Below are 27,500 nucleotides of genomic sequence, written 5' to 3' on the forward strand. Positions count from 1 at the left end.
AGCTTAGCGCCACTTTCATTATTACAGATTCATTCAGCCTGAGCTCAGAATACATCCACAAGGTGCCAGGAGCCCTTTGGATGTTGAGCTGTGGTGCCATTTGTTGGGAATGCAAATAGAATCAGCGCACAGCATAATAGAACATTGCACTGCGCAAACTTGGCAGTCTTGCGAGAAAAGAACAATCAGGAAAGCAAAAAGTCTTCGGTAACCTAAGACGCCCTTCCCCTGGAACATGCAACATCAAACTCCACGCCTGGAGTGACACTAATGTAATGCAAAAACTGGAAGCAGTGCGACGTCATGCATGAGCCAAGTGTTCTGTCAGCACCGAGACAAAACCCAAATAAGGAGGGGATTTTTCTTTTACGGTTTGGAAAGCAATTTCAATTTGACGACTCCGCCATTAAAAAGTCGACAACTTCTCAGAGGCAGCAGCTCCGGAAAAAAAAAGGAAAAAAAAAAAAAAAAAGTGAACCCCTCTGGAGCAGACGGCTGGGGATCCAGCGACACTCCTGACATTTCATCCCCAATTCAATATTCCATGGGGCGTTTTAAATGTCGTCTGGCATCAAATCTAATCACGCTTGATGCCTGCCGCCGTCGCTTCAAGATCTGCCCCATTTCTCCTTCGTCGCATGTGGGCGAGAAAGAAAAAAAAAAGAGTGACGTCAGTCGTCCGCTGACCTGAAGCATATGGGTTTTATTTGTATTATTCCCCCCCCCCTGACTGACAAAAAGAGAGGAACCAGTGGGGGATGTGGAATCAGAGCTGAGGCTCTAAAAGCACTCGCAGCATGAGTCAGCCCAGTCACTGCACATAAAGGACTCTTATGTATTATTTTTTTTCTTTAGTTTAAAAACAAAAAAAAAACAGCTGCTGGTTAATGAAAAGATGACAGTGTGTGTTTGATGCCAGGTCACAAATCTCTCAATGTGCCGCCGCCGCCGCCGCTGTTCCACTTTGAAAGCGACAATCAGCCCAAGGTTCTTTTTTGGTGTAAATGCAACGCGGGTGAAAAAAAACTAATGTGTTACGACGAATTTGTCGCTGGCTGGGAGCACAAAAGCACGACGATCGCACAATGGTGTAAAAGGTTTTTCCTCCGGCACCCTTGAAATCTCACATGTGAGATATTTTTGCGACACGTTTGCAGGAAAAGCGACACTTTTTTGTGTTTGTTTTTTTAAAGGTCTTGCAGCACCAGATGGACACAAAGAAAGTCAAGTGATTAATATTTGAAGATTTTCTTTTTTTTTTTAAATTGTTATTATTATTTTTTTGTTAACAAAGAAAAATAACACAACTCAAGTCTCTCCTGGTATTATTTTGCAGAAACATCCAGTTTTGACCTCGGCGCAACAGAACAGTGCACGTGCAGCAATCCGCACGTGCCTCGTGATTTGACTGTAAAAAAAAATTGAAAACTGGACAAATTCCAATGCAAATTTTGCATTTTTTTTCCCCCACTGTACCGACGTTGCCGGGTGCGACCTTTCCGAGGATTCCACCCACCGCTGCGATCATTCCCCACCTCCCTCACGTTCGTTTTTTTTTTTGTTTTTGTTTTTTTTTTGTCTTCTCCGGCCGCAGTGGTGCTGGACGAGTCGAAGCGAGTGGCCAAGCGGCGTCTCATCGAGGAGAACCGGCAGCGGAGGAAGAAGGAGGAGATGGTGCGCACGCTGCAGACGCGGCCGGAGCCCAACACGGCGGAGTGGGACCTCATCCGCATGGTGACCGAGGCCCACCGGCACACCAACGCCCAGGGCTCCAGCTGGAAGCAGAAGCGCAAGTTCCTGGTGGGCTTTCATCATCTGTCTCCTCCAGATCTGATTCGCTTTGATACAATGTTGTTTTGATGCTTCACATTATTTCTAATTACACTGCCAGCAGAGGTGGGAAGTCACAAAGTAGAAATACTTAGTCACTGTACTTAAGTAGATTTTTCACGTATCTTTATTATTTATTATTCTCACACCCCCTGCATTCGTACACACATACCTGTACTTTCTACTCCTTACATTGGAAAGAATATGCTGGTTACTGTTGTGCTAAAAAGATACAAATTCTGATCAAAATAATTCACTTGTTATTTATTGTAGTTATGTTTGAGATTATTTTTGAGTACCCCGGCTTTGGGGTCCTTGTTCAGTACAGAGAAAAATACCTCATTGCCACTTGAGTCCAGATTTTTCTCTCACCACTTTTTAATTTTTGCAAAATCATCTACAAATGTATTGTTCTCTTCATGGGGGGGAAAAAACATTTTAACTTTATACTGAAGTACATTTCAGAACATGTAACATTCTGGCTCTTACTTTAAAAAAGGCGTTGAATCAGTACTTTTGCTTTTACCAGAGTATTTTTAACTCAGGTATTCATACTTTTACTTCAGTACAGAATGTAAACACTTTCGCCAACCTCTGTCTAAGAGCGGCCTCCTCTTCAAATCTCGAAATATAAAAGTGGGCTCCTTTGTTTGGTTCTGGAATCAGAGCGGCCATGGCGGCCTCCTCCTCCTTGCTCCTCCCTGCTCCTCCCTGCGTCGACCCCTCCAAGCTGGATGCACATGTACATGCATGTGTGAACTCGGCAGATGGCCAAAAAAAAAATAAAAAAGGCAAAAAGGCCAAGGTGACTGTTACCAAGCAGCCGTCCCACAAAGGCCGAGACGTGTTTTGCAGATGAAAGGTACTTTTGAAGGCCTTGCTGGGGGAAAAAAAAAACTAAAAAAAACGGATGATGGGCGATGGGGGGGGTGAGGAGGGTACTTCAAGGTGAACAGGACGAAGGATCTGTCCAGCAGGAGAAAAGAAAAAAAAAAATACAGCAGCAGCTCCAGCTTATAGGCACGAGCGGCAGTCGCTGCACGTGCGCTCGCTGCCAACCTGTCGAAAGCAAAGTTTGGAAGGTTACTAAGCAGCAGAAAAGAGGAGGCTGATAAATATATTAAAATTTGTACATAAGTACAAATTTGTATATTCATCCAGAGCATTTTTACTTGCTATTAATGAAACGGTTTTAATGAAACCCACGAGCAAGCTGTAATATCTCATTAAGATGAGTGATACACAGTAACACAAAAACTGCCCAGTGAGTTAGAAAAAAAAATGGTCTAATTTCGCTGACACTGACGTCTTGAGTGAGTCCATCACGCAGAACCTTCAGTCTCGCTCTTCACGCTGTGTCACAGACTTTCCAGCCGTGACTCAGGTCTATTAGCTCCTTTTAATTGGCAAGCGAAGCACCGCCGGGTGCCACTGACCTCTTCACCGTCAGTCGTCAGTCACACACAGTACAACTTAGCTCTTCTGGACCTTCAAATGACTGAGCCTCTGGTCGTGGCTAAGCAGATAAAGATTAAAAAAAAAAAAAAAACAGCTGCTAATGGCTGCCTAGCTATCTGCTTTTTATCATAGCATAGCCACACACACCCTGTGGAACTCACACCAGGGCCTCCTCCTCTGGTCGGCCTCATTTCACCAGCCTCCCTCTTAAGATCTGTCAGCCGCGTCTTTTGACCTCTTCCTCAGGACGCGGAAGATGAAATATCCTCACGGCCAATTCTGGCATGTTTGGCTTTCCCTAAGTGTTTTATTAACGTGCATTGTCCCTGATGAATGAGCCTGGAATAAATAGTCGGTTCCGTGTGAGTCGCCATCTGGCAACTGTCTACGTTGCTGCTAATTAGTCTGTCAACCTCTCTCTCCTCTTTCTCTCTCTCTCGCTCGCTCGCTCGCTTGCTCTGTCTCTCTCGGGATGTCCCTGTTGTTTCATTGTTGCCTCTTAGTGTTCCAGTTGGACCTCACTAAACAAATTTACATAGGCGTGCACTGCCGTTCGAAAGTTTGAGGGTCACTGACTCATTTCTGCATTGAACTCCATTATGAGCAGCTTCACGGGAATGATCTACTGCAGTGCTCCAAGAACTTTACTTGTGCAGGAGAACCAGTGTGTGTCAAGTGTGTCTCAGGTCTATTACACAAGTTGAACATTTTAAAATTGTCAACTAAAAAAATGTTAGCATTTCTAAGACAAGGCCTTGTATTATAATCACACTTAGTTGGGTTTGCTAAACCATAAAAGAGGCTCCAAAACCAAAAGTCCAATTTATAGTGTGTTTACACAGAACTTTACACACTTGTAATTTTCCTCAATCATTTTTAATTAGACATTGGAAATGGTTTTCATTAAACACTAAAATGTTCGTATTCGTGTTCAGAACATCCCGACCGATTTTCTTGCTCTCGTAATGATCACAGAGCATGGAAGATCACTATTTCGTGAAAGAGGTTAGAATGGAGTTCAATACAGAAATGAGTCATTGACCCCAAACTTTGGAACTGTAGTGCAAATCTGACTTCTCACTACGGCCCATGTGATGTTACTCATCAAACTCACCACTTTGTCCATTCATTCATTCATTCACTCCTCAGTTTTGATCAGCGGACGCTAACATCTCTGGTTTTGTGCCGCCTAACCCCCCCCCCCTCCCCCCATCTCCAGTCCGACGACATCGGCCAGGGTCCGATGGTGCCCACCTGCAACGGCGACAAGGTGGACCTGGAGGCCTTCAGCGAGTTCACAAAGATCATGACCCCTGCCATCACGCGCGTGGTGGACTTTGCCAAGAAGCTGCCCATGTTCTCGGAGGTAAGGCCCGGTGGATGCTGCGTGGTTGACGCTTGATGGCGCCGTTACGTCGGTGATGTCGGGCCGCTGTGTCGCCTGTTTGCTCCAGTTTTGTCCCATTGCGACATGACTGTCTGACCTCTTAAATGAGGAAGGGACACGCTGACATTTATGTCATTTCACTGTCAGCTAAAGTGGTTGAGCAGCCGCCGGCTATGAGAAATATTCATCAGCTTTTGTTAAAAGTAGAGCCTCCGGGACCACCTTCAGCTCCTTTACCTCCACCCACCAAGGCAGAGTTTGGTTTTGAATGAATCATTTACGGTGAATAATCTTTAAATCTTGCATTTTTTGGGGGGGGGGCGGGGGCATCCGGCTGTCAATGTATTTTTTATGAGCTGATGCAGAAGTCTGTACACTCACCGGCCACTTTATTATGAACCCCTCCATAAAAGAAGTTTGAAGTCATTGACTAATTTGACATTATGAGTGCACGAAAATTAGTCAAGATGTGCTGAACAAGTATGAGAACATTTTAGTGTTTCATTAAAACCATTTCCAATGTCTAATTAAAAGTGATGTGGAGACACACTAACAGCCGGCTGTTTTAAAGAACCTAAGATTTAAAACTGAATGCTCGGTTAACTCTTTCGTAGTTCAGCTCACACAACCACAGTAAGTGTGATTATAATACAAAGCTTAGTGTTGGAAACATTTGCATTTTTCTTTAGCAATTTTAAATCATTCAACTTTGCACACTTGATATTGAATCTCCCCCCCCAAAAAAAAATCCCATTCAATTTGACAGTCAAGGCAACGGCTATCAAAGCCATCCCATAATATGCTCAGCACATCCTGACTGATTCTCCTGCAGTAGTGACGATCCCAATGCAAAGATCACAGCAGGACCAGTTTTGCCCTGTGGCCTCTGAGATTCAGCTTCTGTGTGTCCACCGTCGGGCTGTCGACTCGCCTGCTGATCCCGTGTCAGCTGTTGCCGTCCCCCACGCCCGACCCCCTCCTCCTCCTCCTCCTCCTCCTCCCCCCCCTCCTCCTCCTCTTTCTCGCTCACCTGCTCACTGGAGGATGTAATGACTCGCCGCTCGTTGAAACGCGCCTCTTTGACGGGACGTCGGGTTGTCCGTGCATCGTCACCTCCCTGCGTCTCCCAGCTTGGCGGTGCAGCGAGCGGCCGTCGCCGATATTGCAAGAGCGGTCTCGGTGGCTTGCAGGTTGTTCTCGGGGAGAAGGGATTAGCAGCTTCTTTCAGGGGATAAGCCCCTTTTGTTATGAGCGGGGCTAGCTCGCAGTATCAACATCAAAATACTTTTGTCAGCTATCAGAACCCCTTAGTTTATATATTTGTTTATTTAATAAGGATCCCCATTCGTGTTTTTTTTTTACAATGTGAAGACTGTTCTTCCCGGGTTCCACACCAAAGCAGACTGAGATTACGATAATTGCAAATCAAATTGGGTGAAAATGTTCTCCAAAATTCTTAAAATAAGGAAGTTACAAACCAAAACAGGACCTAGTGGGGTCGCCGTGGTTAAACACCATCATCCCACCGCAGATTGGAACAGCTCAGTTACTTTTATAGACTGGTCCCGGCCCTCTAGTGCTGGCAAGTCTCTAGTTGAGTCTCCCAGAGAGTTTAGAAATCCATACGCACTCACAAGCTCGGCGCACTCCCAGAGAAACTGGGTGATTTGTCCATTTTGCGAGTTGTCCCGGGCTACTGAGCGAGCCGTTCGTTCACAGCATAGCAACGGAGGGAAAAGGAGGAGATGAGTCGAAAAGCGCTAGGGTCGTGCAGCCAGTTGCTTGATATTATTCATACCGATGCAGTTGAAATAACCACGTATTCAATCGTGCAAGAGTCACTTGTTGTCTGGACCTGGAATTGATAGAAAAGAGGAACCATGTTGTAATTGGTCAACATAGTGACTCTGGAGTTTTGAGCGATTCGTTTCGGAACTCGCACACCGTGTTCGTCGCGGCGTCGACGGTTGTGCCTTGTGATGAGTTGCCGAGTCAGTGGCTGCGTTTCCGTGACAGTTTTTCGCAAAATAAAAGCGATATTTCCAAAAGATTCGACAAAGTACAATTGCGATTTGCTGGTGTTTCCATTGAATGGCGTAAAGTGCGTAAGCCGTAAACGGAATGTTTGCTTTTGGGTGTTTACATTTGTTTGCGCAATTCTCGGTGTAACGGAAGCGCACTTAGCTAAAGTACTGTGTGCCCCGCAGCTGCCCTGCGAGGACCAGATCATCCTGCTGAAAGGCTGCTGCATGGAGATCATGTCCCTGCGGGCGGCCGTGCGCTACGACCCGGAGAGCGAGACCCTGACGCTGAGCGGCGAGATGGCCGTGAAGCGCGAGCAGCTCAAGAACGGCGGCCTGGGCGTGGTGTCGGACGCCATCTTCGATCTGGGCAAGAGCCTGGCGCAGTTCAACCTGGACGACACGGAGGTGGCGCTGATGCAGGCCGTGCTGCTCATGAGCTCAGGTGAGTCGCCGCTCGTGATGATATTGACACTCCTGATCAACTGATAGACCAAAACAAGGTTCTAAGTAGAGCTTCAAGAAGAAATGGAAGCAAGAGACCAAAGATTTGAGCAGGTCATTTATTGAAAACAACAATTTGACTTAAATAGGCTCTTCATCAGCTGATCAAAACCCTAAAACCCCCTCAAAACAGAAATGAAGTTAAAGTTAAGTTCAATTAAAAAGGGGTTTAAAAAAAAAACACTCAGTAAGGAGGAGCTCCACCACTCTTGTTGATCACTTCAAAAAATTGGTTTCGGCACACTTGGTGCGAGTGTGTCCAGAAGGCGAGTGGGAAGGTTGTGCAAAGTGGTGAAGATGGCTTCACTGTCTGGGTTAGGGTCATCCGTCCCCAAATGTTCTCAATTGGACTGAGATCAGGGGAACACGCAGCATGGTCCGAAAGAGTGACGTTTTTATCGTGGAAGAGGTCCTTTGTCATTGTCATTGCGTTGAGAACTGCAGCATTATACATATACACTGCATATAGGTCCCGTGGTTTTAAAAACTCTGCCGTGACTTTGAAGTGCTATAAATATAAACCTCAGGTCGGTGTAGATCAGCAATGTTCCCATTTCATTCATTTTGATTGACTTAAGTTATTGATTTCCTCCTTTCTGGGGCTTTTAAGGGAGCGTTGAAGTTTTGTCCTGACTAAAAGGAATCCGATTGGCTTCCAAACCCCTAACATGTTTAACGTGCTTTATGTGGGACATTGGCAGAACCCTGAGCGAGCCTTCGGAATTAAATTTGGAGTGATGGAGCCGCCTCGGGCTATTGCAGTTATGTAAATGGAAAGTATGAAGTTGTTTGAGAAAAAAATATAGAATGCTTTAAGTGCACATTCAACAAATATTTCCAATTTCGCGGCTCTTTTGCGGGGGGCCATGGGCTGTTCTACACTAACCACATTAAGATTGTGTTAAGGCAGGGATAGAATAACATCAGCAGTTTGTCTGTTCTGGGCCAAGCCCTTGCACAAGTGAATGAATGAATGTACGATAAGTTTTCAATTTAATTTCAGTTAAATTAACTGGCAAAAGCACTTTCATACAAATTTGGAGAATATATTTTCACATTCCACAAGAAAATTTTGCAAACTCTGTAGCCGGAAAAGAAGCAGATTTATTTTGCCTGTCCTGTACAATACTTGAAATCACCCAGAATATCCGTTAGCAAGAAAAGAAGTGAATTTTCTTAAATGTATTCTTCTTGATTATATCACATTTCAATCAATTCTTCATTGTAATCCTTACTCATTCTACCTTTAATTTTGTTTTTTTTAACTTGGATAGAGAGCTGCACTAGGAAAAAGAACAGGGCTCTGTGTCACGTGAAATAACGTAAAACTGATCACGTTATTTCATGATAATTACTACATGAACATGAAAATATAACGTTATGTGAAAGTAACACGTTATAACGTGAAAAGTATGACGTAAAAACGTGAAACTATCACGTAAAAACGTGAAGCAAAGCCCTTTTTTTTATAGTATGGCAGCAATGCACTTGTACAATACAGTGTTAGTGTACGACTTTTATTCTTTACTCAAACCGAGGAAACTCTACGTTTTTTCGGTATACGATATCGATAAATTTTAAGATGCTAGATCATTTATTTGCTGTTTGTAGATAGGAAACTATTTTTCTGATAGCTCCTTTCTGTAGTTTAATTGCAGGTTCAATGCGGAAATGAGTCAGAGAGCCCAAACTATTTAAAAGCCGTTTATGTTCCGTACGTCAAATGTAACTTGTCCTCCTCCTCCTCCTCCTCCTCCTCCTCCTCAGACCGCTCGGGCCTGACCAGCGTGGAGAAGATCGAGCAGTGCCAGGAGGCCTACCTGCTGGCGTTCGAGCACTACATCAACTACCGCAAGCACAACATTCCCCACTTCTGGCCCAAGCTGCTGATGAAGGTGACGGACCTGCGCATGATCGGCGCCTGCCACGCCAGCCGCTTCCTCCACATGAAGGTGGAGTGTCCCAACGAACTCTTCCCGCCGCTCTTCTTGGAGGTCTTCGAGGACCAGGACGTGTGATTTGCCAATGTGGAACGCGTACTTCTCACACACACTCTCAAACACACACACACACGCGCGCACGCACGCACCACCCCTCCCAACGTCTGGACCTGAGAGAACATGGGGGAACTCAAGAAGAGAACTTTCCAGCCCTTCTTTGGGAAATGTGCCCTGGAAAATGTCCCGTATTCTTTATTTTTCGGTTGTTCCGTTTTGAAACGACAAGATCCCTGCCACCAGCAGTCACATGATCGTCATCGTCATCGCCATCGCCATCGCCACCGGATCTTTTCCACTCAGAGAGGTTCATTCACACCATCACAACAACAACAGCAACAATAATAGACGCTCGCGGCCGCCAGTTCAACACCCACCCACCTCCGTCCCCTCTTCCCCCTTCGATCGCCAACACCGCCATCGAGTAGTTTAGACGTATATGCAAAAGTCAGAGCCTCGGCTGGACTGGTGCGCGCTGAGGGGCCCGCAGACGCCTCAAACAAGTGTCTTTTTTTTTTTGTTGTAGTTGTTTTTTTCTTCCTACAAGGTCCTGATGCTCAGTATCCAAACCGCCACACCTGTGCACCCTCCTCCGGTCACACCCCGTCCACCAGGGGGAGCAAGCGAGGGGGGGGGGGGGGGGTGGCTTCTTGGAGTGTGTGTCCACCTACCTCCCACACACTCTTGACTTGTGGCTGTCTTCGTCTCACACACACACACACACACACACACACACACACACACACACACACACAAACACACACTGTTTTTTCCGCACAAAGTCCTACACACTCCTACACTCTTACCTCATAGATTTAAAAAGATACAAAAAAATGTTTGAGTGTCAGGTGCCAGTGATGGAAGTGGATTTGCTCTTTCGGAAAAGAAGCACTTACCTTTGTAATCTGTACAACAGCGGCGCCGGTACATAACTCCCATTAACGACAGCGGCTGAGTGAATCAGAGAAACATGAGAAAGTTTAGAAGATAAAAAACGAGTTGGGGAGCGTTAGCTTCGAGTCGCCGGGGAATTAGCATTTTCCCGAACTTATATTTATTGGATCTTCTTCTTTTTCTTCTTCTTCTTCTCCTTCTTCTTCTTCTCCTTCTTCTTCTCCTTCTTTTCTTTCTTCTTCTCCTCCTTCTTCTTCTCTTCTTCTCCCCCCTCTGAGGGCGACGCCAGCGTGTTTGCCCTACTTCGCGTGGCGCGTTTCACTCTTTCACTTAATGCGGCTTGTCACGCCGGATGGATGCAGCTCCAGCAGCAGCAGATTTCAGGCTGGAGGGACGCATTCAAAAAAAAACACCAGAAACCCACGGAAAGCGTTCGCGACCGCGGAAGTCAGTACTGTGTGTTTCACACCCGCTAGCGTAAAAGCCGCTGAAGCCGCTTCGGGGGGGGGGGGGAGAATCGGCGGTCGTTGTGGAGAAGCAGCCGCTTCGCTCGGCCACGTACTTTGAGACGGAAGCAAACCAGTTACACAAATCTCAAACATACCTCCTGTAGTCATTACCTCACCGCACACACGCACACACACACACACACACACACACCACAGACAGACTCGCACAGGTATTTACACACTCAACAAACAGTTGTTTGTTTGTTTTTTAATGTTACCTCTAATGTTTGGTTTTTTTTTTTACACTCATCTCATGTACAAACACTACACGTCCTGCCTCCTCCTCTTCCTCATCCACCTCGAGCCAGCTCTTCTTCTCCTCCTCCTCCTCCTCCTCGCAGAGGCCACCGCCCACCTCCACCCTACCCACCCAACAGCCCACTCTCCCCCCCCCCCCACACACACACACACCCGCCGCCGTCTTTTTTGCGCTGGGGGCTCAGCGCTGGTTCCCAAGGTGACGGCGGAGTGAGGGGGGTGCGTCGTGGCGGCTCACTCCCCTCTGCAGGCCTCCTGCTGTCACCCGGACCTGGACTTCCAGCCTGGCTGCCCACCCGACAGTCTACCTCACCTCTCATCTCATCCTCGGTCTGCTCACACACACACACACACACACACACACACACACACACGAGTTGCCAACAACAAGGACCCGTCCGTTCGACGGCTGACACGGCGATGGACTCTTTCTTCTTCTTCTCCTCCTCCTCCTCCATCCGTTGTTTTTTTTCTCGTTTTTCCCTCTCTCATTTTTACGCCACGCCACAGGGGACCAACCGTCACTTTGATTTTGCGGACGGGGAGGGTAGGGGCTTTTGGGGGGCGCTGGCCAAATGGTGACATTCAGCGCGCTAACGTTTAACAAAAAAAAAAAAAAAAGGAGAGGCGTGGGTCGGGGTGGAAGACAGCTGGAAGCCGGGACTCCGACGATCGTTGGCCGACGGATGAGTGACTGGCCGGCTTGACTTGCGGGAGGTGACGCAGTGAGTCGGCGGTGCTGTCGCTCCACCTCGGACCCCCCGGCCCCTCCACCTCGTCCCCCCCCGCCCCCCCCTCCCACAGCCATCGGATGGACAGCGAAGCCATTTCAAACTGAGACTCCTCCGGGGCGACGAAGCCGTCTCGGATAAAAAAAACAACAACAACAACAAAAACTGCTACCGTTGAGATGAAACGCCGACGCTGAGATGGGCTCCACCGACCCCCCCTCCCCCACACACACACACACACACACACACACCATCCACCCTCACCCCACGCGGACTTGCCATCCACTTTGAATCAGGTCTTTTTTTTTTCTGTTGCACTAAAAAAAAACAAAGACAAAAAAAAAAAAAACACACACAAAATGTCTGTATCTCTCGGTAGCCCCGTCCTGTTCGCCCCTCCCCCTCCACCTCTACTCTCCTCCCGCCTGCCGTGACACTCGCTTCAACATCTTTCTCACACTCTCTCACACTCACACGCCACACACACACACACACACACACACTGCACGTCATCTTCATTTTTGATCTCGCTACCGGTCGGAAGCACGGAGGACCGTGACGTGGGTCCGACTCTCTCAGTGTTACTCACTCACCTATGTTGCAGGGTATTCAAATAGAAACTCAAGTGCTGATTACACAGGGATATATTTAAATATGTATGTATATGTGTATACATATATATATGTATATTTGTGTATTTATATATGTATATACAGTATATTCAATACATATATATATACTGTATATATGTATATATATATATACACACACACACATATGTATACATATATATGCGTATAACACACACACACACACACATAGACACAGACACAGCAATAGGATAGCAGAGGTTTCACCACCGCCACCACCTCTCCCCCCGTTGGCTCACTATCACTGTGAATCACATGGTCAATGTGCCTCACAGAGGTCGGACGGATCAGAAGAGACGTTATACAGAAGCTTATATTTCTAGATATACATAGAGATATATATATAGATATAGATATATATATATATACATATATATGTACGTATGTGTGTGTGGAGAGAGAGATAGAGATGTAACTCCATGTGGCAGAGCAGGACTCCCCTCACCACCGCGTGAAAAGTCCAAAAAGAAAGAAAGAAAGAAAGAATGAATGAATGAATGAATGATGCATCGTTTGCAGCTCGTGATGCCTCCTGAACAGAAGTGGAACAGTGAAGATGGGTAGAGAGCCACTCCACCTCTCTCTCTCTCTCCCTCCCTCCCTCCCTCTCTCTCTCTCTCTCAGCCAAATGATCACCGGAGACCTCCCCTCCCCGCCCCCCCCACACCTCACCAGCACCACAGAGCACACTGCCTTCAGCCATGATCAGTTGCACCAGCATCCCTGAGAGACAGACCACCAGTCGGTGTCCGACCCTCCTTCTAAACCCCCCCCCCCCCCCCCCCCCCCCCCCGACATCTCTACCACCTGCTCCGGCGTTACGTCCCTACTGGCACCGGATTCGGCGCATATTCACACACACGCACAACAGTTTTTAAAGTGGCAGCCCACCGTCCACTGTACTAGTAACATTTTTGATTTGGGCTGGATAACTTTTTGAACAATTTACCACGTTACTTTGTACTTTTAATAACAACAACCAATGTTATTCTCTTCATTTTTATTTTTCTCCGTACTAAAAGCGTAAAAAATGACCCCAAAAGCTGATGTACTTTAATCGTACATACGTAAATGACCTTGAACAGAATCTTTATATTTGAAACACAAAAGTAAGAGACATGTTTTTCCAATGACTTAGAAGTAGAACGTACACATATTTTGTGAACGAAATACTGAAGTAAAGTATACAGAGGCCTTAAAAATCGACTTGAGTGCAGTGACGACGTATTTGAACTCCGTTTGTGTCCTCTGGTTCACCTCGGCCTGAAAATACCCACCTAAATTACAGACACATTCTTTTTTGTCAGTGCCTGTAGTTCTTTTTCCTCTCGAGTCTCCAAAAGTATTCAACAACTTTGAAATCGCCAGTAGCAGCATTGGTCTGTGACCAATCTATTTGGTGAGAAAACCAGCTGAGCTGGAAACCAGTAGGGACGCAACACTGGAGCCCGCGTCTCCCCCGCCCCCTCCTCCACAGTCTCTCCTACTTGAGGGGGTGGGGCCAGGAGACGGGGGGGGGGGAGTCAAGATTTGTGTTTGTTTACAATAAATCCAAATGTGAATCAGCGTGACGGCCGCCGCAGCAGCAGCAGCAGCGTCACGGCACGACAACCGCAAACCCTCGCGCCTCTCGTTCTGACACAGACTGCCACTTTTACTGCTTGCCCAGGGAAAACGCACTCGCGCGTGCACACACACACACACACACACACACGCGCGCGCGCACGTCAGCGACATCTGTTTCCGTTGGAGCGACTCTCCTTTCCCATCACCTCAGCTCCCCCCCCCCCAGCTCCTCTGCTACTTCCTGTCCTACGCGTCTCTCTCGATCTCAGTCCCAATAATTCACGTCCTCGCGCCCCCACCCCTTCCTACCCCCACCCCCCCCTCAACTGTACACACACACACACACACACACACACAGTCGCGGGGAAACCCCAGCCCGACTCCTCTATCGCTTAGCACTCTTTGGTGGAGAAAGAAGACAATCCCTGCAGGAATTCTGTCCATATGTGGAATGTAAAATATTGAAATTGTACGATTACAGAAGCAGTGTGAAGTCCCACGCTCATGTCGTTTCTTTCGATGTTGTTGATGTTGCTTTTCGTTGTGCACCAAGTGTTTGTGGTTATGCTATTTCTTTGGTGGGTGAGTTTCGCAAAGAGGTTTTTTGAAAAAGAAAACCTCTGGACGCGTGGGCTGACTGCTGTCGGGAAGGGGTGGGGGGGGGGGGATCCACTATTTCTAAATATGAAAATGTTTATAAAGACTCTGGTGTTGTGGGTTTGGGGGTGGGGGGGACTGAAAAACCGAATTTAAAGCGAGAGATGAAGTGACTTTATTTTGAATAGAGGGGAAAAAAAGCTGTTTTTTATGACGATTCTTTTATGTTTTATTACTTTGCATCTGATATACTTGGTAAGTTAATGTTTGTCTATCTGTGTTGATGCTTTACTGTGAGAAAAATGGCTGTATATGCACTTTTAGACCATCATTTGGTGCAGTGGTAGCTCGTGCTCAATTGTCACCTGTGGGCCCAGCGTTCAAATCACCTTCAGTTTGGCTAGTTTGGGGTTCAGCAAAGAACTGGTTGAGGTTTTTCAACTATGGTAAGATTTGAATTGATGGCTTGTTCACCCTATAACACATTTGACCGTAGCCGACCTCTGGTTCTGACCAGAGACAAGCTAATATCACAACACGATTGCTACGTATTGTCCACATGAACTCCTAATACATGAATTAGCAGGTATATAAATCGTCATCTCATCATCAAGTGTAACCATTAGCCAGCGTCGCCACTGATCTGGATCCAGAGGTAGATCGGTTTAGGATTCGGAGCAGGTTCGAAAGTCCCGCAGCCTGTAGCTACTGTACATTTTGTTTTCCCGCCTTTTTTTGTCACTCAACACCAACGCTGCCTCCAACACTGAAAATTCCCCGAACACAGAGTATATTTATACAGTATATCTTTTTAAGCCTTAAATCCCCTTTGTATAGTTTAGCTTCTATATTTTTATCGCTCAAAAGTTCACCCCTTATAGCCGACAGGAACGCTAAGACTAAGCTAACTAGCTAACTAACTTTCAGCAACCTGTAACTCATGGAAAACACTCACAAGTTCACAGCAGTTTCATCCTTCCGGATGAGAATGTTTTATCAGAATTTCATGGAAATTTTAATCTGTGATGTCTAAGTAGCGTACGGGCGTCCTGCAGCGCTTCTTCAAATGGTTACAACCTGACGATGAAGGCAGTGCCGTGCTGGCTGAGTGTTTGGACAATACCTCTCCGGGGGAAAAAACGCATTTGCTACAGTTTACAAAGAGAAATGCCTCGCTAGTCCGACTGAAGGTGATTGAACCTGAACCCTTCTTTCCACAGTTGCTTGGCCTGTATCATAAGCTAAGCTTGGGGTGTGCTTGTACTCCAGCTCGGGGGTAAATACAAAAAAAAAAAAAAAAAACAACAACTAAAAGAACACAGTGACCACATCCCGACCTTAGTCTTTGGATGACTCTAAACCACGCTGACCTGAGACTGGGGCTCGTTTTTTTTTTTCTTCTTTTTTTTTTTTCTTTTTTCTTGCAATGTAAAATTCTGCCGTATTATAACGTCGGTGTTGTGACATTGATATTGACACGTGTCACCGTTCAAAAGAAAAAAGTGAAGTCGTAATTAAAAATCACAAAATATAAAACCAAATAAAAGAGAGATAATATAAATATATACTGACACAACTATTCATACCTCATTGCACTGCTTTGTGCTGGGAGGGCCGTCACTGGTTGTTTGAATCAAGGTAAATTAACTAACGGTTGCATTAAAACGCGACTTTGGCGGAGGGGGGCAGGGGGTGACGATGATCCCGAAAAGATTTCAAAAGTGTGGGTCGGACAGAGAATTTTGAAATAGAAAGTGACGAAAGTGACGACTTAAAAATATTGAAAAAAAAAAAAATATATATATATAGTCAGTTGATGTCCCAGCTCCATGAGATGGAGAGGATTCACTTTGGTTGGAAAGTTACATCATGGTGACAATGTTGTGACTCTGTGTGGTGGGGAGGGGGAAACACAAGTTTAAAAAAGGATTTCAACTACAGCACTTGCTTTGTTACGTCCATGATGAATGCCTAGCATGAAATATGAAAAGCCATGCTCTTAAATATTTATCATCGGCTTGCAGGTGTAATTTGTCTCCCAACGTGCGTTCTGACCCGACAAACCAAGAGAGGACGGGAACGTCTTTTTATGGGGAAAAAAAAAAAAACAATGTCTGGCCACTGTGAGAAAAACAAAAATTGGCTGAATCCCAGTTTAGTGATGGCGATCAAATCGACGGGGAGCAGCCGAGAACCTCCTAGAAAATACGACCGCGCGTGCCGATCGAGCTTTTTGTTTTCTTTGCTTTGCTTTTCTTTCTTTCTCAATCTCCTCGACTGCAAATATGCAACGACTTTTCATTGGCGCACTTTGAACGCGGGCCGCTTTATTGTGCCTTGGACGAAGGAACGATTTTCTGGAGCCATCGCCCCGGGGAGGAAAAAGAAAAAAAGAGGGGCCCAGAATTGACTGCGGCCACGACGGCGCCGTCCTCTCTTGTTTTCGACGGCGGCTCCCTGCTGCTCCACCATCCACAGTGACTTTATGCAGTATCAAGCGGCCATAGTGTGTCGGAGAGACGGGCGGCGAGTCCCCAACGCGGGCGGGAGGCTTCAGCTGTTTTCGTTCCCGTTGGCGAAGCAGCCAGCGAGTTATTGGCACAGTGCACAGTGTTGAATGTAAAAAAAAAAAAAGGCCGAGTGAGAAGAGAGGATGGCGCGCCCCTGGTGAGTCTGAGAGTTTTTATTTTGTTTTTTTGTTTTGTTTTTTTTGTTTTTCTGAAAGCTGGTTGTGGGTCTGTAAATGGGCACGGTTTGATGTTTGTCTTGTTTTTTCCTGTCAGAAAAATCGTTCATGGCACAATAAGAGAATGGCATCTCAGTGGCTCAAAAGCTGTTTGTGTTTGTGTCTCTGTGACATTCATTTTCAGCATTAAAGTTTATTTGATATCGGTTTTGCCTTCTTTCTTTTTTTTTATTGGCCGGGAATCACGCGGGTCGACTCGCCTGCGCTCTCCTTATATGAGCTAGGCTTAATTTTTTTTTTTTCAGGCCAAGCAAATGCACTTTTCTACCAGTGACCTTTATCAGCCGAGTCACCACATTTTATATTTGGCTGTCATCATGAGCCGTTATTTGTTTTAGGGGTTTTGGGTCCTTTTCATGTGGTGTTATTGGTTGCTACCATTGGTTTTGTTCAATTAACTCCACAGCCAGATAACCTCTGGCCTTTTGTATCTGATCGCCCACATCTCCACACCAAACTTAAGAAAAAAAAAATAATAAGTGGCGATAAGTGGTGGAAACAATTTTACGCTCGGCTGAGGGAAAATTGTTTGTTGTGTTAAGTTGTGTTATCTTAAAGCGCCTTTGCCAACACCGCGAGCTCCTGCTTGTGGTCGCGCAATACTTTCCAGGTTTCCAGGTCGCATCAGCTCAGCCTCCAGGTCTGACAGCAGCAGCAGTAGTAGTAGCTTCAACAGCTGCGACTGTCCGAATGACGCCGACAAAACCCACACGTGGCGCCTAAACTGTGCCCCCCCCCGCCCCCCTCCCCTTCCTCCCTCCATCCTGACGGAACCCCCGAAACCACCTCCAACTCCGGGCACTGAGGCTTGAGCCACGCGTGATGCTGCCCTTGAAGCCCCACACAGCACCAGGACACTGGACAGATGATGGTTACGCAATGAGACTCGAGCCCGACTGTAACATCAGGCACAGTGAGTTTGCTAAATCGGGGGAAAGAGGGCGTTTTTCTTTTTTTAATACCTCTCACCGGTGGGAGAGAAGCTGATGTGAGATTTTGTTTCGAGGCTGTTGTGGAGGCGATGATGCAACCACGAGCAGCTTTTCTCTCGGCCAATCGGAGTTCCTCTTAAGTGTATGTGACTCCCCCCGGCCCCGCCACCGGCCCCGCCCTCAATCTGGAGTAACAGACGGGCACAGCTGGTGGGCTGCAGGTTGGTGTGTGTGTATGTGTGATAGAGAGAGTGAATCCCTGTACACAGATACATTGTGACAGTTCAGGACATCCATTACAGACTTTTTTTTTTCTCTCTCTCAGCATCCAGAGTGCTTCCAGCAGAGCTCTAAAAATAGCACCGTGTTTTTGATGACGGCGCCAGGACTCACTGACGCTGCATATATTCGTATATGGCCGCGCTCGGCTTGCTGCATAAGCATTGCCAGTATCGGTCGGAGGCCTTTTCACACGTGGATTCTGAGCGGTTTCGATGAGGGAAAATGACTGGCAGTGAGCATGTGCGCCTTGACAGATGCACATCAATTAACCGGTCCTGGCTGCTGAGCATTTGACAGGCTTCAAGACTTGAGGAGACGGTTTTCCACCAGGTGACGGAAGCCAAGGCCCACTCACTGCTCCTTCAAAAGGTCACGGTGTCAAACGCCAGCATCGAGAGGCTGATTGCATTTAGTTCAGCTTCAGCTATTAAGACCTCTGCGACTCGTAGCTAACAGCTGCAGATTGCTGGCTGTCTTTGATTCCAGTCCACCAGTTTCCTGGCATTTTCATGCCGAAATGAAGGTGCGACCGCTGCTAACTGTTGAAAGCACCAAAAGAAGAAGAAGAAGAAATCAAAAGGGCACCGACTCTGATCGCTACTTGTGCTGAACACAGTAGTCGCTGTTTTATCACTAGCTGCTGTTTTCGTGTGGGAAAAAAATAAGAATGACATCATCGGACAGAATGTTTTCCAGCGTCTCACTGACTGGCTTTGGAATCCAAGAGTGGAGCAAAGTGGTTCTGCAGTGATGCTGAAAGTGACACATCCGAATGCTTTAGAAGTGCAAGGCAGAAAGCAGAAAGACGACTTGCGTGAATAGAAAAACATTGCATGCGAGGTGAATTGTAAACTCTAAGTTGTCTGTAGGTGTGTCTGTGTGTGCGAATGGTTGTTTGTCCAAATTTCAACCTATTTTATCTTCAGAATCAGAGTCAGAATACTTTTATTAATCCCGAGGTAAATTTTGTTCGTAACCGTGCTCCATTCAACCCCAAGACTGCACAGAGTGCAAATAACAATAGAAGCATGCAAAATAAAAAAAAAGAAAAGAAATGAAAAGGCTATGTACACTGCTATAAACAGCAAATTAAGCAGTGTGAAGAATAATCAGTCGACTGTAAAATAGGTTCAAGCGTCCACTCCTGCAGAATGTTTCCCATTGTATATCTGAGTTCATATACTGTGAACCGCAAATAGAAGACTAACATTTTCAAATATTGGTGTGGATCTGGTCGCCCTTTGCTGATCACTTTCCCTTTGGCAACCTCGCAACAGCCCCGTCCACTTTACTCATGCGCACGTACACACACACACACACACACACACACACACACACACACACACACACACACACACACAGCCGCACATGAAAGCACATGACTGCCCCACCCCCCTGGATCCATTCATGCACACTGATGTTATGTAAGAGATTTACCATCCCGCCCTCCCCCCTCCCAAAGACTTGTCCTCGGCTCAACTCTATGCGTCTGACAGGACGAGGGAGGGGGGCGGAGCCATCGTGTGTTCAAACAGATGAGGGGCCAAAAAGAGCATGAAGCAGAAGAAATGCAGAGGGAGGGGGGAGAGGGGCCTCTCTGCGGAGCTCAACCAACAAAGGTCGATTTTAATAATACAAGCGTGCGTGCGAGTTTGTCGTCCCCTGAAACGCACATTTCCATGAGGCGAGACGAGACGGGACGAGACGTGGCGCTTTATTAAAAGAGCCTCTGGCCGGATGGAGGGGATTGAGTGGGAAGCAGGAGGAGGAGGGGCGGCAACGGTGCGCTTGTCTAAAGGCATGTGGGACTCGGTGAAGACGACTCGCCGGAGCATCAGAGTGGAGCATCGTCGTGAGGGAGAGGGCAGGTTGAGGTCAACCTGAACGTCGTGGTTGGAGACGCTGCGTTGTGGTGATCCTTTCATCGTCTTTTGATCTACTGCTACGAGAACCATCTCGAGGGTTTTCAGAGAATTCAGTCCCGCTCTCAGTTATTCAGAAAACCTCAAAAGATTACTGAGGCAAAAGGAAAACATTCTTAAAAAGCCTTTTTTTTTTTTTTTTAGATCTCAGAGGTCAGAGAATAATTGCGTCACTTCTTGTCACGCAGTTCCAGCATAAGCCACTATGTCACCATGTCTGAATCACAGCACGGTTAGTCAGTCAGCAGTTAGCCTCTCTCTAAGAATTTCAATTTCCATCGAAGGTGCATTGACGTGTTCGCCATTGCAGTCATACTTTGAGAATCAATAGTTTTCATATAGTACATAGTACAGTAAACACGTTTTAGCATATACAGACTGGACAGCACAGAGTTGATGACAGATGTCTTGGCGGAGTAATACTTCTTTAAGACTGATGTTTGGTTTGTGTTGGTCACTGCTGGGCAATGGTGTTACAACAGTTGCCCTACGGCTCCCTCTAGAGGCCAAATATATACATACAGCGATGATTATGTAAACGTTTTTCCAGCGCATGATCTTAACTGTGTTTGCCGTCAGTCCAGTCAGCCGTTTATTGATATTCCATAATGATCTAATGGTGGATATTACAAGACAATGTAAAAATGTGTAGGACAGGAGGTTGAAGTGATGGGCAAAGGAAATGTTTTGTGAGGAATTACAAGCGATTTGCTAAAAAAAAAAAAAAAAAAAAAAGGTCATGATACATATTCCAATTGTTTGATCAGGTGGTGCAGCGGTTATTACTGTCACCTCACCTTAGAACTCCAAATTAAATTGTTTCTGTCGATTCTTGATTATCTTAATTGTATTTCCAAGCCTACAAGCCTAGAAGTAAAAGTGCCTCCTGGCCAGCATTTGGTTGTAAATGTTGATAGACTCTTCATTTAATTTCTCGAAATGTTCCAATTCCGTCCTGCAAAGCTTTTATTTCCCGAGCTCAACACAATTTAACATGTTTCCAGCACATTGAAATTGGTGTGTGAATGACTTGTCTTAAGTTTGTTGTCCACCAGGTGTCCCTGAAGCTTCCTTCTACTGTGGTTGCCCAACCTGCGGAACCTGACGAGATCCATCAAGAAGATTTGATTAAAATCTAGTTTTAAAGTTGTGTCTTTATTCTAGATTGCGTTTTATTTGTATGCTGTGCCTAACTTGTATTTGACCAATTGTTCCATGATTCACAAAGTAGTAGAAGAAGGAGCAGAAAACCAGACATGATATATTCTGTTTATTTCTGAACGCAAGAAAAGAGACGTCCGACAATCACAAGTGTCATTGGATAAAGTGCGCTGCATAATTAGCAGCATGAAAACCAGAATGCTTCTGAACAAAGTACATCACATCCTACTCGGGAACGGACGCAACGACTTCACAGGGTGCGGGCTTTGTAATGCACAGTGTGACAAATACACGCAGCAACACATGCAGATGCGGAATGTAAACGTGAACTTGTGCGTTCATATATCAAAAAGCAAGCAACTGTGCAATATAAAACTCGTATTCTACACACATCCGAATACACAAATGTGCAAAGGTTGTTTACTGAGGCGTCCACGAATATACAAGAAAACTATTCTCACATTCTGGCAGTGTTTATATTACACTCAGAGATTTGTGTGACTTTGTTACACTCACTGGTGCAGTTTGTGTGTAATTATATGATGTACTGTTAACTTACACGAGTTGTCTGTGCTGTAATTTGGATGCAGTGAAACTGGTTAGCTTCGTGCAAGCAGCTAGCAACAGCTAGCCTGACTTTTTTTTTTTTTTTTTTTTTTGTAAGTAATCAGCAATAGAGTTTACACATCAGGTGCTACATTTTGTCTTATGGTGCTGGCAACAAAAACATGACCTTTCTTCCAATTTCTCCAGAAGAATGACGCTAAGCTAGCCTATTTCAACACCAGTTCAACAACCATTTAAATACGGTGTTGACAAAAGCAGAACTGTTCCTTCTTCTTGACCGTTACAACCGTATCGCACAAAATATTACCTTTTCACCATCAACGACAAATTATTGTGCGGTGTGGAAAACGTTGTTTCCGGAAGCAAAGCGGGCAGGTAGATTCAGCGTGATAACAATTTCATAGATGTGCAACTTTTAAAGAGACAACAAATGGCACACCAACGCAAACATTTCAGTGCTTGAAAAGGAATCCGATGACATTTTAAAATCCTCACAGTGTCCACGGATGGCCTGGTGGGGGCGGAAGAGAGGAAGAGAGTACGCAAAGACAGAAGAAGGGTTCTTGACAGGTCACAACCCACAACATTTGCCTTTGAAATACATTTTCGTAATGACTTTCATTGTTGTTCACGACATATAAAAGTATAAACAAACCAAAAAAAAAACAACAACACCGGACATCTTTGTGTGTCACTCTGGACTGAAGCGCAATAAACCAAATATTCAGATAATAAGTCAACACTTAGTGAAAATGGCACACTTGGGACTTCCACATTACATTTTATGATTGTGTATGTGTGTGTGTGTGTGTGTGTGTGTGTACAGTACAGCACTAGGCTACATTAAAATACCAAACCTGTCAGACATTTTCTTCCAGGTGTATAATTTGATACCCTGCCAGACACGCAGCTGCAGCAGCACCACTGAAAACTGAAGCTCGTTATTAATCACAACAGTGCACGGACGCACACTGAGCACGCGCATCGGACACACAGCAAATGCTTAAAACCTTAAACCTCGGTGAATTCCTCTTTTTAATAATTTATCTTGGCATCATTTAGACCCGTGTATGAGCTAAAAGAGGTCCAAACTTCAATTTCAGTGCATGCGTGTTTCAATACATCTTCAAGCCAACCATCCTTTCACTGGAGCTTCCTGCAAGCATTGTCAGCGCTCGGCCGGGCTGCCGCTACAGCTCAGACCACATAGCGCCTGAAAGGGGCTGAAGGGTACAATGATACATTTTTCAGAATTCACCGTCTTCGAGAGCCTCTCGCAGATCTGCGGCTCGTTTAAAACTGTAGAGGAACAAGTGGAAATGCGTGACGTGCGATTAGTCATACTTCTTGCTCTTCTTCAGGCCTGTCATCACCGCCGCTTCGCTCACTTGTTCCAGAGCTTCCCCTCGGCCTCCAGCCTCTGGTTGAGTCGGCAGAGCTGCCTCAGGAAGCCGTCGTTGGGTCCGATCTCCCTTTTCTGACGCACCGTGGCCAGGGCGGTGCGCACGTCCAAGTTTTGGCGAAGCATCAAGTAGGCGATGACCAGCGTGGGCGAGCGGCTGTAGCCTTCCCTGCAGTGAACGTACACTTTGCCTGCAGGACGAAGAGGAATGTGTAGTTATTTTAATTTTTTTTTTTTTTTTACGTACAATTAGAGCAAATTGGACACATAAAAATGGATTTTAATGGTGATTTAGCCCAACAAAACATTTCAACCAGTTTAACAAGGTATTCTTTTTTTTTTTTTCCTTTTTCTTTTTATAATGAATTTTGGCGGTCCCTGGTGGTCAAAAGAGAAAATGCAGTGACCGCCTTTTTGAGACCAGAAGCTCCATCCATCTTTACGTCCATTCATTGGACTGAAAGCTTGTATACAGTGACAGCCATTAAAGGTCCAGCGCATTTCGCATTTAGGACACTGTCAGGTGGGTTTTCTTAAAAAATGGCCGTGCAAGATGGCAGCTAACTGGGAGCAAGACCCTTATTGCTCTCTTCTAATATATATGAGAACCGTTCCAGGGGTAGTAAAATAAAATTACTTTTTTGTGTACTGCTCGTATACACTTTGATTAATGTATTTATGGGCAATTATGTTAAGCTTTTACCGATACAAAAATCATAAATCAAACCAAATTTTACACACTGGACCTTTATAGAGATTAGCAAAGTAGCTGCAGCTGAGGTGTTCCTTCGGGCATCTCATCTGAGAGGGTCACACACTTTGCTACTTTATTGGCAGGAAACATGGTACCAAGCACAATGACACATTATTACACGCACAACAAGAGAATTTAGGTCAAGTTTCGACCTTCTGACCTTTCCCATTCTTGTAAGCCAGGGCCTTCTCGATGAAGTCTGCCGCCTCGTCGAAATAGACGCTGATGTCGAAGTGGTCGGTGTCGCTAGCCGGTATGCCATGGTAGATGATCCCGGTGCCGGCATAGAATTCAGCGTTGGTGTTGACGTGCATGAAGGAGTTTCCTTCGGCGGCGTTCAGGATGTGGCTGACGCCCTGCCGCTTCAGACGCATCACGTTCATGGCCACGAACCTGCGAGGCGACACAGAGGTGATTCTGCCAACCAAGTTTGCCGCCGCACAGCAGCTCCGACTGGAACAACCGTGGGCCAACCGCGCAAAGGTGTAAATCATTCCCAGCTGTTGTCTGTGGGAAGCTACACTGTCTTTGAGTCCTCCTCTCGGTCACTAGAGGAGGACTCAATGCCCTTTGTGACATCACAAAGAGCTGATTGCCAGAGACGCATGTTTTTTTGTTTCTTTTGGCACAAACTTCCTGAATGGGGAGAAAGCAATAATAGTAAAGGATGGACTTGATGAATGTTTTTTTTTTTTACTTTAAAAGAAACCTTGCAAGGGTATAAACTCAAGCCTTAGCTTATTTTGTCTATCCTTAACTTCTATGAAACAAAAACGTATATATACAGTATGTGTGTGAATCCACCGTGATCACAATTCTGCCAATTCAATGTCAATTTATTCCATAACTTGTTATATGATATATGTACGTGTAGTATGTGTAGATATATGGCTCTCAGGAAGCAAATCACTGCTTGCTTTGTGCATTATTTGGACAGTTTTTAAAGTCAACTAAATCAGGTACTTTAAAAGCCTGCGAGTCTCTGAATAAAATGTTTGTGTGTTCTTGCTGCTCTTCTCCGATGATGACTCATTCGTTCTTTGGCAGGCCACAGACTCATAATAGAAAACACTGTTCAAGTGAACGCTTCCTGTTGTCACTCTCATCGGCTCTGCTGCCTTCCAAACTGCTGTGCAGGCGTCGGCCCTCACATCCCCCGAAGCGCTGTTCGTTTTTTGCTCCCTCATTTCAACCCTCCTGTCGGGAAGGTGTCCTTATCCAGCGCCGCGACAAACGTCTGCTGCTTCCTGCAGCGAACCTGTGGGAGATCAGTGCCAACTGACACCTCCCGCTTTCGTCAAGGGAGCTAAAAATAGAGACGACGGCGGCTCGGCGCTGATTAAACTGCAGACAGCGTCAAGCCGAAGAAAGAAACCATATTGCACACACTACTGTTCCAAGGTTTGGGGTCACTGACTCATTGTAGTCATTATTATACAGCATATACTCATAACAGTCTACCTTGAGTGCGCTGTGATCATTATGAGTGCGCAAATATCAGTCAAGGTGGTCCTGAACAAGTATGGCAACATTTTCAATGCCTGTGATTGAGGGAATGCGCAAAATTGCATGTGAACAAACTAACAGCCGGCTGTTTTAAAGAGCCTAGAAAATAAATCATAATGCTTCGCTCACTATTTTACATGTGTGATTGTAATACAAAACTTTGTTTCGGAAACATTTATTTCCTATAGCAATTTTAAAGCATTCCACTTGTAAAGTTGAACACACATTGTTCACTTGATATTCGTTCATGACCCAGTTCAAAAAGCGGCACAAACACATTATTTTCACAAGGTACGGGGAGGAATGAGGCCTTTAACCGGGTGTTTCCACAGATTGCTTATTTACACTATTTATTTTCTATTGTCTGTGAATATGTACATGTGTAAATATGTGTGCTTGTGGGAGTAGCGGGGAAGGGGTGGGATTTCACGAGCTTATGCTTCATCGTACTCTTTTGTTGGGGTAACATTGTTTCTGTTTTGACTATTTTTGATTTATTTTATTACTTTTTTTTCCCTTTTCTTTGACTGGCACATGGTTGAAATAAAGTCTTCATTCGTTCATTCACTGTCACGGCCATCCCATAATGTGTTCAGCACGTTCTGATTTTCCTGCACTAGTAATTTTCTTATAGCGTTCCAGGAGATTATAGAACAGAGGCTTCTTTCACGAAGCTGCTTATAAAGGAGTTCAATGCAGAAATGAGTCCGTGACTCTCAAACTTTTTGAACGGGAGCGTCTATTTATACATCTGGGCTGCAGACGGCTGAACCGAGACAGACGCTTCAAAGCAGAAAACACCCACGCAGAGCACACGATACGCGGGTGCGCTGCGTCTTCTCGGCGTTCAGGTGCGCCGCGCTGCGTTCGCGAGGCCCTGATAAAAGCAGACAGCGCTTCTCCTCCGTCCATTACGTGCTCCCTCAGGAAGGAGGCCACGATGAAAGAAGCATGAGGAGCTCCAACCTGAAGCAGCGCTAGCGCGCTCGCCGCCCCCGGTGGGCAGTGAAGGGACGTCTGTGTTAAATCTTTAAAGGAAACTTTTTTTTTTTTTTTAATTTAGAACACGGGTTCGCTTTAAGACGCCTTGAATATGAGAAGAGTACATATTGGACAAGTGAGTGATGCGCCGCGGGGGGGGGAAACTGTCCTGCACTGAATTATGCAAGAGTTTTACATACACTGAAAACGCATGTTTCACTTTGAGATGGCGTTTTAACGACACGTCAAGTATTTAAGTTTTATATAGACATTTGCATTGTCCTGTGCGTTGATGTCTTTCTTTTGAACTTTGAAACATTGATGTTCTCTCCTTATACCAGGGCTGGGTAAACTTTATAACTGGTGGGGTCACAATGGGTTCTAAAATTTGACAGATGGGCCTATACATATGTATGAGGGAGTTCCAACAAAATCAGTGTCTTTGAAGCCCCAGCGTGTTTAGCTTTTTGTTGAAATGACTCTTAAAACACTGACAAAATGGATGAAATAAAGCTATTTTATGACTTATTGAGTATTAATATGATTTTTTTGAAGTTCGGCGGGCCAGATTGAAAAGCTTAACGGGCCGCATATGGCCCCCGGGCCGTAGTTTGCCCATACCTGCCTTAAACTCACATATTTAGTTCCAGCCTGTCACGCTTTCCCATGTGGGATTGTTTTTGGAGATGTTCAGTAACATGACGTTGCATTACGTCCAGTTCATGAACCGCCAGGCTGTCAGTTACAGTTCGTTTCCAGCAATCAGTGAACTGATGTGTCCAGTCTCATTGACACACTGATGCAATCTCAGTCACCTCTAATAGCTGTTTTGCATTTTTTTTGAT

At 45.6% G+C, this 27,500-nt stretch overlaps 2 protein-coding genes across 6 annotated transcripts in view; one reads left to right on the forward strand and one right to left on the reverse strand.

The window, feature by feature from the left end:
- LOC142892308 (thyroid hormone receptor alpha) overlaps positions 1–17,294 on the forward strand; it is a 44,401-nt gene extending 27,107 nt beyond the window's left edge. For all 4 annotated transcript variants that reach the window (XM_076032351.1, XM_076032352.1, XM_076032353.1 and 1 more), the window contains exons 5-8: positions 1,595–1,800; positions 4,508–4,654; positions 6,883–7,141; positions 8,968–17,294. In XM_076032351.1, the coding sequence (XP_075888466.1) occupies positions 1,595–1,800; positions 4,508–4,654; positions 6,883–7,141; positions 8,968–9,218 (863 nt within the window). In that variant the 3' untranslated portion in view covers positions 9,219–17,294. The remainder of the gene's footprint in view (positions 1–1,594; positions 1,801–4,507; positions 4,655–6,882; positions 7,142–8,967) is intronic.
- Positions 17,295–21,539: 4,245 nt separating this feature from the next.
- Positions 21,540–27,500, reverse strand: part of LOC142892310 (dual specificity protein phosphatase 3-like) — a 7,753-nt gene continuing 1,792 nt past the window's right edge. The window contains exons 2-4 of one of the 2 annotated variants that reach the window (XM_076032358.1): positions 24,329–24,561; positions 23,401–23,599; positions 21,540–23,311 (exon numbers count right to left, since the gene is read on the reverse strand). In XM_076032358.1, coding sequence (XP_075888473.1) covers positions 23,260–23,311; positions 23,401–23,599; positions 24,329–24,561 — 484 coding nt within the window. In that variant the 3' untranslated portion in view covers positions 21,540–23,259. Of the gene's footprint in view, positions 23,312–23,400; positions 23,606–24,328; positions 24,562–27,500 lie in introns of both variants that reach the window. The other variant, XM_076032357.1, reaches the window with a different exon arrangement.

This window comes from Nelusetta ayraudi, unplaced genomic scaffold (genome assembly GCF_046127955.1).
Source record: "Nelusetta ayraudi isolate G7.1 ecotype Tasmania unplaced genomic scaffold, CSIRO-AGI_Nayr_v1 ptg000034l, whole genome shotgun sequence".
Classification (NCBI taxonomy): domain Eukaryota; kingdom Metazoa; phylum Chordata; class Actinopteri; order Tetraodontiformes; family Monacanthidae; genus Nelusetta; species Nelusetta ayraudi.